Source organism: Schistocerca nitens, chromosome 11 (assembly GCF_023898315.1).
Source record: "Schistocerca nitens isolate TAMUIC-IGC-003100 chromosome 11, iqSchNite1.1, whole genome shotgun sequence".
NCBI lineage: Eukaryota > Metazoa > Arthropoda > Insecta > Orthoptera > Acrididae > Schistocerca > Schistocerca nitens.
The window spans coordinates 10,648,113-10,667,611 of NC_064624.1; the positions used below are offsets into that span (position 1 = coordinate 10,648,113).

General features: G+C 43.6%; 1 protein-coding gene across 4 annotated transcripts in view; it reads left to right on the plus strand.

Moving 5' to 3' along the window:
- LOC126213045 (poly [ADP-ribose] polymerase tankyrase-1-like) overlaps positions 1-19,499 on the plus strand; it is a 149,387-nt gene that overhangs the window by 47,166 nt on the left and 82,722 nt on the right. For all 4 annotated transcript variants that reach the window (XM_049940618.1, XM_049940620.1, XM_049940617.1 and 1 more), the window contains exon 3: positions 10,719-11,157. In XM_049940618.1, the coding sequence (XP_049796575.1) occupies positions 10,719-11,157 (439 nt within the window). The remainder of the gene's footprint in view (positions 1-10,718; positions 11,158-19,499) is intronic.

Sequence of the window (19,499 nt, forward strand, 5' to 3'; positions counted from 1 at the left end):
CCTAGAACCGCACGGCCACTTCCGCCGGCAGACCTCAATCGATGTGAGTTTTTTCTTTGGGGGTACCTAAAGGAAAAAAATTTCCCGAAACGTCCACATGATTTAATAGAGCTCAGAAGACTTATTCTTCAAGCTTGCAGTGAAATTACGGAAGACATGTGCCGTAGGGTAATCACTAACTTCAGTGTTCGTTTGAAGCAAGTTAGGAAACGAAATGGTGGACATATTCAGCATGTGCTGAGTTTGAACAAATCTCCATGGACGGCTCTTCACTGTAGTATATGTTCCTTTCAAATTGTATTGACAATAAAGTTTGTATTCAAAAACCAAATGGTAACACATTTCGTGCGCCACCCTGTATGTGGCAATGTGGAACTGACTAGTGTACAACCTCGTCAATTAATTTTGCTCACCTGACTAGCCATCAGGAACAGCTACTGTACACCCTTATGTGAGGGGTAGTCACTGAGCTCTAATAATCGCCTCTAAAGAGAAAAATTATGTAATTAATTTTTTGGTTGTTTGCACGTGTGCGCGCGCACTCCCCTGACTTAAGCCCTCGCGAGTTCAGATCGATTTCTAAACTGAAGGAAACACTTCACAGCATCCGCTTCAGAACTGCTACAAATTCGTCCGGAAATAGACCGCGCCGCTCGAACTGTCAACACAACTGGCACTGCTAAGAGTATCCTACGACTTCCACATAGCTGGCAACGGGTTATACACAATGCTGGTGACTACTTTGAAGGTCGATAAAACCTTGAAAACGTATCAGTTTTGTGCGAGGTGCAAATAAATAGTTGCCACTATTAAAGTTCCAACCCTCGTACATTAACTCGCATTCTGATTCTCCACGAACCTTTCCTTCCAGTACCAGTCAGCCATCGAGCTGTCAGTTGTCACCAAGCCCATCATTTTAGTTCATCATCTGGGGCTGTCCTTCATTGACAAAAATGGGAGTCATCTGTGCATGACCTCTGAACATCATAACCGCTTGAAGTGGTGATAGGTCAACCGAATGGTTTTAAAAAGGGATTGGCCAGTCAGTTGTTCTTCGTACAGAAGGTTTTCCATTTGAATGAAGCAACCAAATAAAACTTATCTCTGTGCCCACATCAGCTATAGGAATGCTTATCACCCATTTCTGGGTTTGAGTGGTTTCATTTAATGTCAAACAATCAATTGACACAAGCGTTTGAGTAGACACATTCACGTAACAGGTTTGAGTATTTTCACTTGTGTAGTTCTTTAGCCTTTTTGGTTGTTCATGAGCTATTACTGGCTGCCAACTTTCTTAGACACAAATAACGTATCTTCTTTGGTTGCCCTTTTCTTGGAATAACGTATCCTATTTCAAAGAGAAAATAAAAAATATATATTTCTAAAAACGAAGTATTATCCAAATTTATATATTTATTTAATTTTTCTTACTTCTGGTATTAAATATCAATACTTGGTAGGTTTTAAAAGTTTAATACCTGGGGCTACATTTTAAATTAATGTTTAAACAAATGAAACATTTTTTATCTATAGTAATTGAATTTCTGCCGCCCCCCTCCCTCCCTCCCTCCCACCCTCCCTCCCACCTCTCTCTCTCTCTCTCTCTCTCTCTCTCTCTCTCTCTCTCTCTCTCTCTCTCTCTCTCTCTCTCTCTCCTGATTTTCACCCGTCACAGATAATTCTCTTTCGGTAAATTCTGGGATGACATAATTTGTTTAATTGCGCTTTTCAAGCTTAGTCACTTGCTGGAAGCACTTTTTCGCAAGAAATATTTGTCGTTATTTGTTAATTTTCTTTGAAGTTCTTTAATTGATACAGTTTTAGGATATGAATCACGTTTGCAGTACTGTATACCATACTGAATTTATTTTGAGGATTCTTTATTATCCAATCATATGCTTTCTTCTGTTCACATGCTACTGAGCAATACAGCATTCTGATCCAGTCGCAAAGTTCACGATTAAGTAAACGCTTATTTCTAAACATCGACAAAAAACTGAACAAATTGCTACTTATTTCCCCCCATTAAAAAGTAAATATAAAAAAGACAATAGCAGTGACAGGAGTTAAAGCAGATTACAGCCGATTACAATAGTTTAACAGTGCCAAAACGAGCGAAACTTTCTGCTCAAAGTGAATGTGGCAAGGGTCAGGTGATTCCAGTTGTCTCTTCCAGTCAATAGTACCTCTTCATGGCTGTGAAATGTTATACCTGCTACTTTTCAGGGAGTGTAAAATGCAGGCATGTTGTGTGCCTGGGTATAATATAACTTTCAGCACATTATATTTGTCTTCCATATGTATATAGCTAAATAATTTCGTGCTAGATACAAATGAATTTTAATAAATGGACATTATCACACCTTTTCAACAAACAGAATGCCATCGGTCACGAAAATATGGCGATATTCTTTCCTTCTTCCTGTATCCCAAATGCCACTTTTATGCTCAAATTTCTACTGCCAGGAATACATCAGCTTAATTAGTTATGTGTTAACTGCAGCTGGAAGAACTTAGTCCGCAGCACTATATTAATCAGTTGTAAATCATGACAAGACCGGTTTCTCCCACAAGAATGAATAGATAGTTTAGTGAACTAAAATACTAAAGTGTGGTTGTTTGAGTTGAAACGAACGAATCAGTCTATATTTGGTAGCTCGCATAAACTGGTTTCACGTAAAATAATGAATGAATAAGTGAACCAATACGTAAAACAACTAAATGAGTCGATTGTCTTCCAGCAACCAACTGAATCGACAGTCTTCATTCGGTTGTTCCTATCACTAGTTTCTAGCTGCATCAAACGAGTCTACAGTCCGAAGACGACGACGATAACAAGTGTATGTCACAACTGTAAACATGATTTGAAATCACTGGACTGAAGAAATAGAATTTTTTCGCTAGTCATGCCATGCAAGTACTTACACTGGAATCTTGGGGGGGGGGGGGGGGGGGGAGACACGATTTTATAAAACATATTTCTGCCGAAGTTGATAGAAGACACAGCTGTAGTTCACAATGTTACGAAATACGTTACATACACTCGAAAACATTTGAAAATTCTGTAAAATATATTTTTTACCGGGTAAATATGAAATAAAATTAGGGAGTAATTGTTTCTGAATGAGGATACCCGTGCTACAAATTTGCAGGAAGCGTAAGTTAGAATTGGCGATATGGTACAAATTCTTCACCGATTAACAATTGTTCAAAAACTCGCGATATCACAGTATGCACAAAGCTGGACACAATCAGTGAAGGATTATGGGAAAACTAGAAGAACCATAAAATACTGTAAGGCAGAATTTCAAATTGAACTTATCTGACGCATGCAGTCTCACTAAAAGTGAAATTCGGTTATCTGCTAGTGTGTGTATATAAATGTGGGAAATACAGACTTTTTACTCACAAAGAGAGGCCACGATATTGCGATCACAGCTTTACTTCAAACATCGTACACCTTTAGTATGTCTGTAAAACATGTATCTGTGTGTAGGACTGACACTAACGTGCTAAAAATGATCGCTGTAGCGTCGGTATATCACGGACAAAAACGAGAATCATAGGAAAACAACAAGGCACGTTTTATGTGGGGTAAGGGGTTAGTGTTGGAGCCTCATATGACAAATGTGTATGAAGTGAGTGTTGACTTAATTTGTAGTCTAGATTTTTTGTCACTGGTCACATTATTTAATTTTTGACATTTGAGAGATAATAATTTTTAAAAAAACCACGTGTATTTGCATGAAGTTTTAGTGAATTTCATGTTATTTGACTACTTACTATTTTAATGAAATTAAGTTATTATTTATAACTATCCACAAGTAAACGAAGAAATGCATAGAATTCTGCTGAAAATATATGCCTATCGTGATTTTCAAAATCCCTTATACACGCAATGTGGTAAGGTACCCGGGACTACTCTGCACTTTTTTGATGCTTCGAGCTGCAGACACACAGCCAGACTCCATTTGGCAGTTAACCTGCGTAGTGGTGAGACGTTGCTTTTGCAGCGAGAACAATTAGTGTAGGTGCAAATCTTTTGAATATCGCAGAATTTACAGTCGTACTACAAAAGTGAAGCTCGAGTCGGACTCGAACCATCGAACCTAATACACGTTCGTGTTACCCCAGATCACGTAAGAAACAGATTGACCGTCCTTAGGGCGAAAGAGGCAACCGTCTGTCAACAGACGTCGCAGGCGACGCTCCAATGCTAACTGACCTGTCCATGTCACGGAATTGGCAACGCTGTATCTTCGGTGACGTGAATGACGCTGATCTGCGTTCGGCTAGAGCTCTGCGCGCGAAATGCATTCGTCACACTGCTGACTGTAGACCATGATCGGCTGTGGTTTTTCCCGAGTTTTCAATCTAAGAATGTAGACTAGCTCCTGTAATTCTACAAACCAAGTTTATTTCGCTCCCTGCCCACCCACAAACTCCTCTTCCTCCACACCCTCCGTCAGCACCGCGTGGATGCCTTCGTCCTAAATGAAACCTTCCTTCAACCCCGTATCTCCGTCTCCACGGCTCCTTACACCCTACACCGCACCGATAACCCGTACCCTTTGGCGCGTGGCGGAGTTGCTATAGGCCACCTCAAGCACCTCCCTGTCCAGCCCCAACCTCTCCTTATCAATCCTGCCGAGCATCTCACCCTCAGCCTCTTGTTCCCCACCCTTACCATCACCTGTGCCACCATTTATGTCAGCCCTCGCACCCCCATCCCGTACCGTTTCCTGGCCCACATTGACCGCACCTTCTCCACCTACGTGATTGCCGCCGACCTCAATATCCACAGCCGTGATCCTGCCAACCTCCAGAGGTGGCATCAGTTTCTCACCACTCTCCAGGGAGACCTGGTTCCCCTGCCTCAACACACCCGACCCGAATCCAACACCACTCCTGATGTGGTCCTTGCCTCTCCCAACCTCCTTGGGCGCATCACCGCAGATGTCCTTGACCTCATTGGCAGTGACCATGCTCCTGTTCTCCTCACTATCTCTAATGGTCGCCATCCCCGCAACGCTCCTCGCCCTGATGTCCCTCCTAAACTTGTCCATGATTACTCCCGTGCCAACTGGGATGCCTACCAGGACTCCATTCACACCCAGGTTGATGGCCACGACCTTACCCTCCATTCTCCTGATGACATCTCTCACACTGCTGCCTTCCTGCACCAGACCTTGTCTGACGCCGTCGCCACCCGTATCCCCACCAAAGCCATCCACCCTCACCGCCCCACCCTGCCTCCACAGGCCGTCCTTCTCCTTCGAGAGTCCCGCCACCTCTACCGCTCTTTTCTCCGCACTCGTGACCGGGATACGCTTACCCGCCACCGGCAAGTACAACGACACATCCGCAACCTGCTTGTTGTGAAGAAACGCCATGCCTGGCGCCGGACATGTACACAACTCAACACCACACTCCCCATAAACTCTTCCAAGTATTGGTCTGCTTTCCACCGCCTTACTGGGAACCGCCCCACCCCCCAGTACCCTCTCCTCCTTAATGACCGTCCCTTTCCTGACAACCTCAGTAAGGCCAACCACTTTGCCTCCTACCTCTGATGTTTTTTCCTTCCCAGATGATCCCCACTTTGACTATTCCCTCTTCCCTGATGTCATGGACCGTACGAATACCTCTGTTCCTCCCCTTGCTCCTAGCTTCCAGTACTTGGGCCACACCCCACCATCTGCACTTAACACTCCCATCGCTACACAGGACATCAGCCTCACACTCCGCACTAAACACAACACTGCTCCCGGCCACGACTGCATTACCTACCGCCACCTCAAACACTGCCCTCCCTCCTTCCTTTCCATCCTTGCCACCCTCTACAATGTCATCCTTGCCACTGGCTTCTATCCTCACCTGTGGAAAACCTCCCGTATCCTGATGTTCTCCAAACCCAACAAGCCTCCATCTGATGCCTCTTCCTATCGTCCTATCTGTCTCACATCGGTGTTCAGCAAGCTCTTGGAATCCATCCTTTCACGGGACATCCATCTCCACCTCCACCAAAACCACCTCCTCCCAAACACCCAATGTGGCTTTCGACCTTCCTTCTCTGCTGATGACCAACTCCTCCACCTCACTCACCTCCTCTCCCTCCAGCTTAACTCCCGTCGCTCCGCCATTTTTGTCTCACTTTGACCTCTAAAAGGCCTACGACCGTGTCTGGCATCCCGGTCTCCTGTTTAAACTCCAAACCTACGCCCTTCCTATCAACTACATCCGTCTGGTGGCCTCCTTCCTCTCCCACCGCCCCTCCTATGTTACCATCCATCATGCCAATTCCCACACCTTCTACCCCTCTGCAGGTGTGCCCCAGGGCTCTCCCCTCTCCCCTCTCCTCTACCTCCTGTACACGGCGGATATGCCCCAACCCCCCCCTCCAGTACACCTCTTGCAATATGCTGATGACACCGCATTCCTCGCCCTCGCTCCTACCCTCCAACGGTCCCAACGCCTTCTCCAGAATCACCTTGACCTTTTTGCTGCATGGTGTAACCAGTGGCTCCTGAAACGCAATCCTTCCAAGACCCAGGCTGTCGCTAGGTGTGAATTTTATGTCTTTTGCGAACAGAATCCAGACTGTCGCCGTGTTTTTTAATTGTCTGTCTATTGTTTTACTTGTCTGCTTCGTATGTATTTTATTAGCATCATCATCCGTCTGTTCTTTGTTTTAAGTTCCACGATTTCTTTTCGCCATGTTACTCTTCAAGTCTCCGATTTTATCGCCTGTTTTTATTATTTATTCTCTTCATCTTTCTCACAAAGTCTGTAGGCTGAAGAGCGGCATACTAAGCTGCTGCGAGCCCGCCCCCCTTCAGGGGGAATTGAAATTCAATAAAGAAAAAAAAATTCTCGCGAGTTACTGTTTAAATGCAGAGTGTTTTTCAGTCGCATAGGTTTTACACTCGCCTTCCATGCCGTCTATTTCCTCTTTGCTATACAGCTCTTCTGATACGAATTATGGAGGTAAAAAAGATCTCCACGTGCCGATTAACACTAGAAAGTTTTCAAAATCCGCACTCGGTTATGATGCGAATTAAGGCTGGACATATTTCAGTGACAGTCATTTCAAATTTAAATTCTTTTACTTTGCATGTAACTTATCGTAAATGATATACGAGTGGCACAAAACGATGAATTTTGGATTGTTGTTGAAAGGGGGGCTGCAAACGCGGTAATATACAAGTGAAAGCGTGTTTTTCGAGTATATTTTGGCGGTGTCAACTTTGAAGGGCCACAGATGGTAAACCACAATCACGTTAAAAATTTACTTTCCACAGTTTAAAGATAACCCGCAAATATTCCCAACAGACGTACGCTCTTACCCGCAGCACAGTTACTACTGGGGATATCCGCACTCGCGCAGACCTGTTACTATAAGTAGTGTTGGTTTCGAGTGAAAGCTGTGTGAGGATTATTAGCGCACAGATAAAAAAAATTAAAATAGGCAGCGTCTATAGTTTCCACTCGTTCACTTTGTTCGCTCTAGTATATACTAGTATTTAGAGGGACCGATGACCTAGCAGTTAGATGATGGCTATCATTCATTTATTTCACTGTTGCGATTTCAGCTCTACAGCCATTTTCAAGTACAAAGGGAAAGGTTTTGTAGGGTAATGCTTCTTAAATTGTTTACCAAATGTTACCACACTATGCTTTGCATTTCGTTATCCGTATCTTATATTGGTTTCAGTTTTCACATTGCACACAAAAATGCCTCTACAGCCAAAATTACGATAGTGAAGTGAATAAACAGTTTAAAAAAGTCCAAACCGCAGCAAAGATTTCATTTAAAAATTGTATGATACGATTCTTGTACAGGAAGGGCTGCCACATTATATCAGAATATAAGATCGACAAATTGAGATAGGATAGAATGCTTAGGGCTCTTTATTAATTCTTACTCGTAACTAATTTATTGATTTACCTGAATTAAAAATCCACTTCCGTAACTTTTCTTTATCTTTGACGGGAAATCTGACCATTTTTAGTTCAGGATTTGTCCGTCCACTCCTTCCACAGTTGATACACTCGCAGGCCCTGCATCACGACTCGATCCACTACCACCGGTATGTCAGAAACAGCTGTACTTCACAGACGCCAAATGGTGGAAAGCTGCACGCGTTCGGCCGATGTTGCCACATATTTCACAGAACTGAGTGAGTGCCATCTAGTGGTTGGTGCCACAAGTAAGGGTGCGACGCTGTTGCCGCCTGGTGGCCATTCCCTGACAAGGGTTGCCTGCTAGACCAAGCGACCGGGCAATCTGTTTCTTACGTCATCTGGGGTGTTACGATGCTCGAACTCTAAACGTCTGGCAACTACACACAGATGTATCAGATAATTAGGTGCGGAAAACTTCTCTTGCGACTTTCGTGGAATTGCCAGAGCAGTGACTCTTCCTACTTCCACGTTATGTTGTTTTAATAGCCTACTAAAGATGTACAAAACTTGAAGTAAATCCGTGCTTCCACTGTTGTGGCCTCCCTTGTTAGCCACATTTCTAACACTGCTAAAAACGATCGCTATAGCGCCGGTTCATCACAGACAAAAACGAGAATCACAGGAAAACAAGAAGGCACGTTTTATGTGGGGGCAAGTAATGTACGAGGTCTGTCTGAAAAGTATTCGACCCTCGATTTTTCCCCCCCCGCAAAATAGGGACAATAGCGCGGCGCCACTGTACACAGTAAAGGAAGAGAGACCTTTATGCGCATGCGTGAATTTTGTCCCCGCTTTCCAGCACGTCAGTCACTGACAGTCGCTGAGTTGAGGTTCTACACAATGTGTTCGTCGGATTACCGATTCTCTCAAGATGACTGAACGTGTTGAGCAAACATACTGCATCAAATTTTGTTGAAAGCTTGCTGATTCTCAAAGCGAAACAATTCACAAGATTTAGAAGGTGTTTCGAGAAGGTGCGATGGGTTCGACACAAATTAAGGAGTGGTTCAAACCGATTCAAAAATGGCCGCCCGACACTGGAGAGTGACCAGCGTTCTGTCAGTCCCCACGCTGCTCGGAGTGCAGCTGTTGTTGAGAGGGTGCAACATTTGGTGGTGGCAGATCGTCGGTTGAGCGTGCACGAGAGGTTGGAGTGGGTAAAGATTCTGCACATGCAATTTTGCGTCATTATTTGAACTTTCACTGAGTGGCTGCGAAAGTCGTGCCCAAGTTGTTGTCTCTGGAAGAAAAAGTTCTCCGTTTTGACGTTGCACAGGACCTTCTGCACACCACCAGCACTTATCCTGGGTTCCTGAACACCGTGATAACTGGAGGTGAGTCACGGGTGTCGGGGTACGACCCAGAAACAAGAAGATAGTCGTCGCGATGGAAGCATCCCGAGTCTCCGAGGCCGAAGAAAGTGCGGCAGGTGCGAGGATAATGCTGACTGTCTTCTTTGATGTCCGTGGAATTGTGCATCACGAATACACACCGGAAGGACAAACAGTGACACAGGAGTACTATCGAGATGTTCTCTGGCGACTCCGTGACGCAGTTCGGCGCAAGAGGCCAGCCGTGTGGACTGTGAAAAACTAGCGACTGCATCTCGACGACGCCCCCAGACATTCATCCCACTTGATCCAAAATTTCTTGACGAATCATGGAATTACAGCCGTTCGCCAACCTCCATACTTTCCACACATGGCTCCTTGCGACTTCTGGTTGTTTCCAAAATTGAAGGCGCCACTGAAAGGACCCTGTTCTGAGAGTAGAGAAGAGAGAATGTGGAACACGACGACTGAGCTGAACACCATTCCAAAAGAAGACTTCCAGAGGTGTTTCTGGCAGTGGAAGGATCGGTGGGCTAAGTGTGTGCAAGCACAAGGGGCCTAGAATGAGATTTTCACTCTGCAACGGAGTGTGCGCTGATATGAAACTTCCTGGCAGATTAAAACTGTGTGCCCGACCGAGACTCGAACTCGGGACCTTTGCCTTTCGCGGGCAAGTGCTCTACCAACTGAGCTACCGAAGCACGACTCACGCCCGGTACTCACAGCTTTACTTCTGCCAGTACCTCGTCTCCTACCTTCCAAACTTTACAGAAGCTCTCCTGCGAACCTTGCAGAACTAGCACTCCTGAAAGAAAGGATATTGCGGAGACATGGCTTAGCCACAGCCTGGGGGATGTTTCCAGAATCAGATTTTCACTCTGCAGCGGAGTGTGCAGTGTGCTCAGTTGGTAGAGCACTTGCCCGCAAAAGGCAAAGGTCCTGAGTTCGAGTCTCGGTCGGCCACACAGTTTTAATCTTCCAGGAAGTTTCACAAAGGGCCTAGTTTGAAGGGGATTAGGGTCCCAACCCCGTCAGGTATTCGAAACTTTTTTTATGGCCATAGGTCAGATACTTTCTAGACAGGCCTTGTGTATTAAGAAGGAAAGGGGGGGCATGTGAAAACAGTGTTAGATGGGTAAAAACAGTCTTAGATGGGTGTGGAGAAGGGAAGAGGAGACGGGGGAAGATGAGATATCAAATCCCAGAATGTTTTCAGACAGTCTGCAGAAGAAATGGAGACACAAAGGACCTGCTAACATAACAGAAAACTGGTGATATGTGGAGTGCTAACTCAGGTTCTTACAGGTTGCTCTTATTTTGTATACAAATATCATAGTTAAGTTGACCTGCTCTGCATACTGTATTTATGCCATGTGATTATTGTTGCAGCAAATGATGGAGCAATTATTCTGTGCATTGCAGGATCTTATCCACAGATGAGAAACAGAAGCTGGGAGTGCGTCTGGCAGAGGCAGCAAAACGTGGAAGTGTGTTGGAGACACGGAAGCTGCTGGCCGTGGGTGCACCACCTGATGGGAGGGACGCTCTCGGGAACACTGCACTGCACTGTGCAGTACTAAACAAGCAAGTGCAAGTTGTCAAGTGCCTTCTCGATGCTGGAGCTGACGTCAGAGCCACCGACTCGTGTCTGCAGACACCTCTGCACACTGCCGCATCGATATTTGACCAGAAGGTTATGTGTATTCTCATAGCGGCATCAGCACCTCTAGACGCTAAGGATCGTTGGGGCAAGACACCGCTCCACTGGGCTGCAGAATCGAATGTACAAGCTGTGAAGACACTGCTGATGGCTGGTGCTAGCACGGACATAAAGAATTACAATGGGAAGGTACCTGCAAAGGTAGCAACCGCAGAAACAAAACCAATGTTTAAGTAATAGCAAATCTCATATATTGATCAACTTTCATTCCTTTAGTTGTATGGCTCTAAATTTTACAAAAAACCATTTTTGAAGATGTTCTGCTTCAGGTACTACATTCCAACTGATATGACCCACATAGTTAGGGTATTCACAAAACATGTGCACTATCAAGTAAATATAAATTCCGACATTAACATTTTTCAAATGGGAAAACTCTCAAAATTGTGCGGCACTACAAGGACAATTTAACATTAAATATTTTATTTCAGTGACGTCAGCACATTCACACAGAATTTCGTGCCCCATGACACATGAGTGCATTAAATATACATGCAATGTTAGATATAGTTGAGATGAAAATTAGGCAAGTTGGTGCAGGGGGTACTAACAATCTGCAATTGCTTGCTGATGATGCTGTGGTGTATCGTAAGGTGTCAAAGCTGAGTGACTGTAGGAAGATACGAGACAACTTGGACAATATTTCCAGTTAGTGTGATGAAAGGTAGCTAGCCCTAAATGTGGAAAACTGTAAGTTAATGAGGTTGAATATGGGGAGTAAACCTGTAATGTTTGGATACGGTATTACTACTGTCCTGCTTGACACAGTCAACTCGTTTAAGTACCTGGGCATAACGTTGCAAAGCGATATGAGATGGAACGACCATGTGGGAACTGTGGTAGGGAAGGCAAATGGTCGACTTAAGTTTATTGGGAGAATTTCAGGAAAGAGTGGTTCAGCTGTGTCGGAGACGGCGTATAGGACACTGGTGTGACCTGTCCTTGGGTGCTGCTCCAGCGTTTGGGGTCTGTGTCGGGTTGGACTGAAGGAAGGCATCAAAGCAATTCAGAGGCAGACTGCTAGATTTGTTACTGGCAGGGTTGAACAAAACACAAGTGTTATGGAGACGCTTAGGGAACTCAGATGGGAATCCATGGAGGAGAGGTGATGTTCTTTTCAAGAAACAAAGCTGACAACCCAGCGATTCTACTGCTGCCAACATACATTGTGCTTAAGGACCACAAAGAGAAATTAGGGCTCATACAGAGGCATATAGTAAGTCAAAATTTTTCCCTCGCTCTGACGTTACGACTAATGATGGAAGCAAGGCTAAAGAAAAATGAAGAAACTTTCATAGGATTTGTCAACCTGGAAAGAGCGTTCGACAATATAAAATGGTGCAAGCTGTTCGAGATTCTGAAAAAAGTAGGGGTAAACTATAGGGAGAGACGGGTCATATACAATATGTACAACAACTGAGAGGGAATAATAAGAGTGGATGATCAAGAACGAAGTGCTCGTATTAAGAAGGGTGTAAGACAAGGCTGTAGACTTTCGCCCCTACTCTTCAATCTGTACATCGAGGAAGCAATGATGGAAATAAAAGAAAGGTTCAGGAGTGGAATTAAAATACAAGGTGAAAGGATGTCAATGATACGATTCGCTGATGACATTGCTATCCTGAGTGAAAGTGAAGAAGAATTAAATGATCTGCTGAACGGAATGAACAGTCTAATGAGTACACAGTATGGTTTGAGAGTAAATTGGAGAAAGACGAAGGTAATGAGAAGTAGTAGAAATGAGAACAGCAAGAAACTTAACATCAGGATTGATGGTCACGAAGTCAATGAAGTTAAGGAATTCTGCTACCTAGGCAATGATGGACGGAGCAAGGAGGACTTCAAAAGCAGACTCGCTATGGCAAAAAAGGCATTTCTGGCCAAGAGAAGTCTACTAATATCAAATACCGGCCTTAATTTGAGGAAGAAATTTCTGAGGATGTACGTCTGGAGTACAGCATTGTATGGTAGTGAAACATGGACTGTGGGAAAACCGGAACAGAAGAGAATCGAAGCATTTCAGATGTGGTGCTACAGACGAATGTTGAAAATTACGTGGACTGATAAGGTAAGGAATGAAGAGGTTCTACGCAGAATCGGAGAGGAAAGGAATATGTGGAAAACACTGATAAGGAGAAGGGACAGGATGATAGGACATCTGCTAAGACATGAGGCAATGACTTCCATGGTACTAGAGGGAGCGGTAGAGGGCAAAAACTGTAGAGGAAGACAGAGATTGGAATACGTCAAGCAAATAATTGAGGACGTAGGTTGCAAGTAGCACAGGAAAGGAATTCGTGGCGGGCCGTCAGTAGTAGACTGATGACAAAAAAAAATCTCTTTTCCAGAGTTATGGCATATTACCTCCACTATTTGCTGGATTCCTGAGATACACTGGAAACTGGTGGATGGCAGCAGTGCATCTTCCATTCCGAAACAGCTTAAAACTGTGCTGGGAACGTATGCTGGCCTCAGTAGGGACGTTACACCACGGTGTTGTCGGTCACGGTGGCAGCAACTGGTTCCTGCAGGTTGCCACATAAACAGGAACACTTGGTGATACCCAGTTTGAGCGCCCTGGCTAGTGTAAACTATTGTGCCCCACATGAGGTGTTACAAATTCAGCTTTTTTAAACCTACAGCTATAAAGCAACAGTGCATAGGTACCAATACATGTATAACCAAATAGGGAAACAGAAAACATTAAATACTAGACATATCAGTACATAAACCGCATTTATTTTAAATTTTCTGTTTTATTCGTTCGAATAGTTCAATTACATGGCTAAAATTTAAATTAATTTTTTTCAGTTGATGACATTACAAGGTTGCTTGACATTTCCTGGCTCATAGTCGATCTCTGATACGTCTTTATTAGTTTTAATTTGGGAAAACGTCTTTCACAAGTACCATTTCACATAGAGATTGTTAAAAAAATAGTGTCACAACAACGCTAATTAAACACAGATCTTACAATTTATCATCCAGCTTCAAAGTTCTAAAGTTGTCCATGCAATAATTTTCTCTCCTGTATACAGTTCTCCAAACAAAAAAGTGGCGGCTAATAAGATCTACTTCAGTAATCGTAGCTGAAGCATTCATCTCCAAATGTTTTTAAGATAATTGCTGAACACTTCCAACTATGAATTCAGCTTTTTCCTGCATCCAATAGTAGAGGGTGCTTATAAATAAACTATTGCTGCTTAAGGCAGTGTATATGGGAAACTATTAACCATATGAGTTCTCAATTTTATAGGAATAACGTTCAGACAGGACAGCAGGAACTGTGTTCCTTGTGTGGTAGTGTCCTGACTTACTGTTAAGCGCTGGTACTGGTACACGAAGGGAAATGGATAGGTTAAAGTTAGATATAGTGGGAATTAGTGAAGTTCGGTGGCAGGAGGAACAAGACGTTTGATCAGGTGAATACAGGGTTATAAATACAAAATCAAATAGGGGTAATGCAGGAGTAGGTTTAATAATGAATAAAAAAAATAGGAGTGCAGGTAAGCTACTACAAACACATAGTGAACGTATTATTGTGGCCAAGATATACATGAAGCCCACGCCTACAACTGTAGTACAAGTTTTTATGCCAACTAGCTCTGCAGATGATGAAGAAATAGAGGAACTGTATGATGAGATAAAAGAAATTATTCAGGTATTGAAGGAAGACGAAAATTTAACAGTCATGGGTGACTGGAATTCGTGAGTAGGAAATGGGAGAGAAGGAAACATAGTAGGTGAATATGGATTGGGGGACAGAAATGAAAGAGGAAGCCATCTGGTACAATTTTGCACAGAGCATAAATTAATCACAGCTAACACTTGGGTCAAGAATCATGAAAGAAGGTTGCATATATGGAAGAACCCTGGAGATACTAAAAGGTATCAGATAGATTACATAATGGTAAGACAGAGATTTAGGAACCAGATTTTAAATTGTAAGACATTTCCAGGTGCAGATGTGGACTCTGACCACAATCTATTGGTTATGAACTGTAGATTAAAACCGAAGAAACTGCAAAAAGGTAGAAATTTAATGAGACCTTGATAAACTGACTAAACTAGAGTTTGTAGAGAGTTTCAGGGAGAGCATAAGAGAACAAATGACAGGAATGGGGGAAAGAAATACAGTAGAAGAAGAATGGGTAGCTCTGAGGGATGAAGTAGTGAAGGCAGCAGACGATCACGTAGGTAAAAAGACGAGGGCTGGTAGAAATCCTTGGGTAACAGAAGAAATATTGAATTCAATTGATGAAAGGAGATAATATAAAAATGCAGTAAATGAAGCAGGCAAAAAGGAAAACAAACCTCTCAAAAATTAGATCGACAGGAAGTGCAGGGATGGCTAAGCAGGGATGGCTAGAGGACAAATGTAGGGATGTAGAGGCTTATCTCACTAGGAGTAAGATAGATACTGCCTACAGGAAAATTAAAGAGAACCACTTGTATGAATATCAAGACCGTAGATGGAAACCCAGTTCTAAGCAAAGAAGGGATAGCAGAAAGGTGGAAGGAGTATATAGAGGGTCTATACAAGGGTGATGTACTTGAGGACAATATTATGGAAATGGAAGAGGATGTAGATGAAGATGAAATGGGAGATACGATACAGCGTGAAGAGTTTGACAGAACGCTGAAAGACCTGAGTCGAAACAAGGCTCCGAGAGTAGACAACATTCCATTAGAACTACTGACGGCCTTGGGAGAGCCAGTCCTAACAAAACTCTACCATCTGGTGAGCAAGATGTATGAGACAGGTGAAATACCCTCAGACTTCAAGAAGAATGTAATAATTCCAATCCCAAAGAAAGCAGGTGTTGACAGATGTGAAAATTACCGAACTACAGTTTAATAAGTCACAGCTGCAAAAATACTAACGCGAATTCTTTATAGACGAATGGAAAAACTGGTAGAATTCGACCTCGGGGAAGATCAGTTTGGATTCCGTAGAAATGTTGGAACACGTGAGGCAATACTAACCTTACTAGTTATCTTAGAAGAAAGATTAAGAAAAGGAAAACCTACATTTCTAGCAATTGTAGACCTAGAGAAAGTTTTGACAATGTTGACTGGAATACTCTATTTCAAATTCTGAAGGTGGCAGGGGTAAAATACAGGGAGCGAAAGGCTATTTACAATTTGTACAGAAACCAGTTGTCAGTTGAGGGGCATGAAAGGGAAGCAGTGGTTGGGAAGGGAGTGAGACGGGGTTGTAGCCTCTCCCCGATGTTATTCTATCTGTATATTGAGCAAGTAGTAAAGGAAACAAAAGAAAAATTCGGGGGTAGGTATTAAAATCCATGGAGAAGAAATAAAAGCTTTGAGGGGCGCCGATGACATTGTAATTCTGTCAGAGACAGCAAAGGACTTGGAAGAGCAGTTGAACGGAACGGACAGTGTCTTGAAAGGAGGATATAAGATGAACATCAACAAAAGCAAAACGAGGATAATGGAATGTAGTCGAATTAATTATGTTGATGCTGAGGGAATTACATTAAGAAATGAGACACTTAAAGTAGTAAAGTAGTTTTGCTATTTGGGGAGCAAAATAACTGATGATGGTCGAAGTAGAGAGGATATAAAATGTAGACTGGCAGTGGCAAGGAAAGCGTTTCTGAAGAAGAGGAATTTGTTAACATCGAGTATTGATTTAAGTGTCAGGAAGTCGTTTCTGAAAGTATTTGTATGGAGTGTGGCCATGTATGGAAGTGAGACGTGGACGATAAATAGTTTGGACAGGAAGAGAATAGAAGCTTTCGAAATGTGGTGCTACAGAAGAATGCTGAAGATTAGATGGGTAGATTACGTAACTTATGAGGAGGTATTGAATTGAATAGTGGAAAAGAGGAGTTTGTGGCACAACTTGACTAGAAGAAGGGACCAGTTGGTAGGACATGTTCTGAGGCATCAAGGGATCACAAGTTTAGCATTGGAGGGTAAAAATCGTATAGGGAGACAAAGAGATGAATACATTAAGCAGATTCAGCAGGATGTAGGTTGTTGTAAGTACTGGGAGATGAAGAAGCTTGCAGAGGATAGAGTAGCATGGAGAGCTGCATCAAACCAGTCTCAGGACTGAAGACGACAACAACAACAGTTACTGGTACAGTGACATAGGGTTCAGCCACAAGCATAGTGTGCCTTATAGCTGCAGACAGCTACTTCATTGTGGCTCAGCTGCCGGAGACTGTGGTCATGTGTGTGCGAGTTGCGATTGCGTGAGTGAGTGTATCTATTTTTGACAAAGGCCTTGTTGGCCATAAGCTTATTTTGTGACAGTCGTTTTATTGTGCCTATCTGCGTCTCAGCATATCTGCTGTATGTTGAGTAGCAACTATCCGTTTCACAATATTGTTACTTTCCAGTCTGGATTTTCCATTGTTCAAGTCAGCTCCAGTACGATGTAACTTTACACTGTTATAAATAAGCCAACACGTCTGAAACATGTCTGAGCAGGACCTTTGAGATCATCCAGCTGTGGACCAGTATGACACAATTCCACAGGGTTGCAAATAGCCTGATAGGTCTTACCTGCATTGTGACGTGAAGGAGCCAGTATGCCGAGGCAGTCGGCATATTGATGCATCATCTCAAGTCTGGGTCAGTGCGGCAGAAATCCATACTTTTACCAATAGCGCAACAGGTCTGAACTGGATCTTGATGCCATAGAACTGCTTTATTGTGCCCTAGTCGCCATCGTGTATTCAAAGTCGGGCATCTTGAATTCTGATGTCATAGTTAGGCTGCTGCCCATGTACCAAGTCAGCCAGCTTGACGATGCACAATTTTTCATTTCCTTCCAATTTATTCTTACAAGGGAACCTCCCCATCGCACCCGTTTCAGATTTAGTTATAAGTTGGCACAGTGGATAGGCCTCGAAAAACTGGACACAGATCAGTCGAGAAAACAGGAAAAAGTTGTGTGGAACTATGAAAAAATAAGCAAAATATACAAACTGAGTAGTCCATGTGCAAGATTGGCAACGTCAAGGATAGTGTGAGCTCAGGAGCGCCGTGGTCCCGTGGTTAGCGTGAGCAGCTGCGGAACGAGAGGTCCTTGGTTCGAGTCTTCCCTCGAGTGAAAAGTTTACTTTCTTTATTTTCGCAAACTTATGATCTGTCCGTTCGTTCATTGACGTCAATGCTCATTGTGTTAAGTTTAGTGTCTGTGTTTTGTGACCGCACCGCAAAACCGTGCGATTAGTAGACGAAAGGACGTGCCTCTCCTATGGGCACCGAAAACATTTGACCGCAAGGTCATAGGTCAAACGATTCCTCTACAGGAAAACACGTCTGATATATTCTATACGACACTGGTGACGGCATGTGCGTCACATGACATGAATATGTTGTCGACCCACCTAACTTCTACACTTGGCGAATGGGTAAAAAGATTCTTCTACCTTCCGATGTTTGTTTAGGTGTAGCGTCCCCATACTAGGGTGCAGTTACCTCGCATCGGACGGTCGGATGGACAGATAATAATTGTCCGAAAATAAAAAATTAAACTTTCCACTAGAGGGAAGACTCGAAGCAAGGACCTCTGGTTCCGCAGCTGCTCACGCTAACCACGGGACCACGGCGCTCCTGAGCTCACACGTTGCCTATCTTCCACATGGACTACTCAGTTTGTATATTTTGATTTTTTTTTTTTTTCATATTTCCACACAACTTCTTCCTGTTTCCTCGATTAATCTGTGTTCAGTTTTTCAAGGCCTATCCACTGTGCCAACGTATAATTAAATCTGAGGGGGGTGCGATGGGGAGGTTCCCTTGTTAGGATAATAGCACTAAATCCATAAGAAACACACTAGTTGAATTTCCCACCAAAATTTTGAATTTCCCTCCTAAACTTGAACTCCTGCAGTTTTATACGTAATGCAGTTGGTCTTTGTCAGAAGGAAGCAGTGGAGGGGAGGCAATGGGCGTAGGTGTGACAATGGGAGTGGGGTGGGCGTGGGCGTGGGCATGGGTGTGGTGCTGTGGATGAGGGTGGTTTTGCTGGTGGAGGTGGGGGTTGGGGTATGGGTAGGGGGTGGGGAAGACCCATGACTCATAGATGATGTCATCAGTGATGTCAATACACTAGAAAAGCATGCCAGAACGCTCTTCATGTCTACTGTGACCTACTGGGAGTGAAATTTGTCAGTCCTTGATACTCCTGCCTGTGTTGGGTGGCAATCCATGACACTTACGTGAATGAAATCAATGGGATGAGACGGGCCATACTCATTGCCATGCCACATCTGAACTGTCCCATGTGACTAGCGCCCTAGAGGACGGACGAACTGATTTCTGGGTAATGTAGGATTCCAAACCACGTTGCTGTTGTTGTGGTCTTCAGTCAAGAGACTGGTCTGATGCAGCTCTCTATGCTACTCTATCCTGTGCAAGCTTCTTCATCTCCCAGTACCTACTGCAGCCTACATCGTCCTGAATGTGTTTAGTGTATTCATCTCTTGGCCTCCCTCTACGAT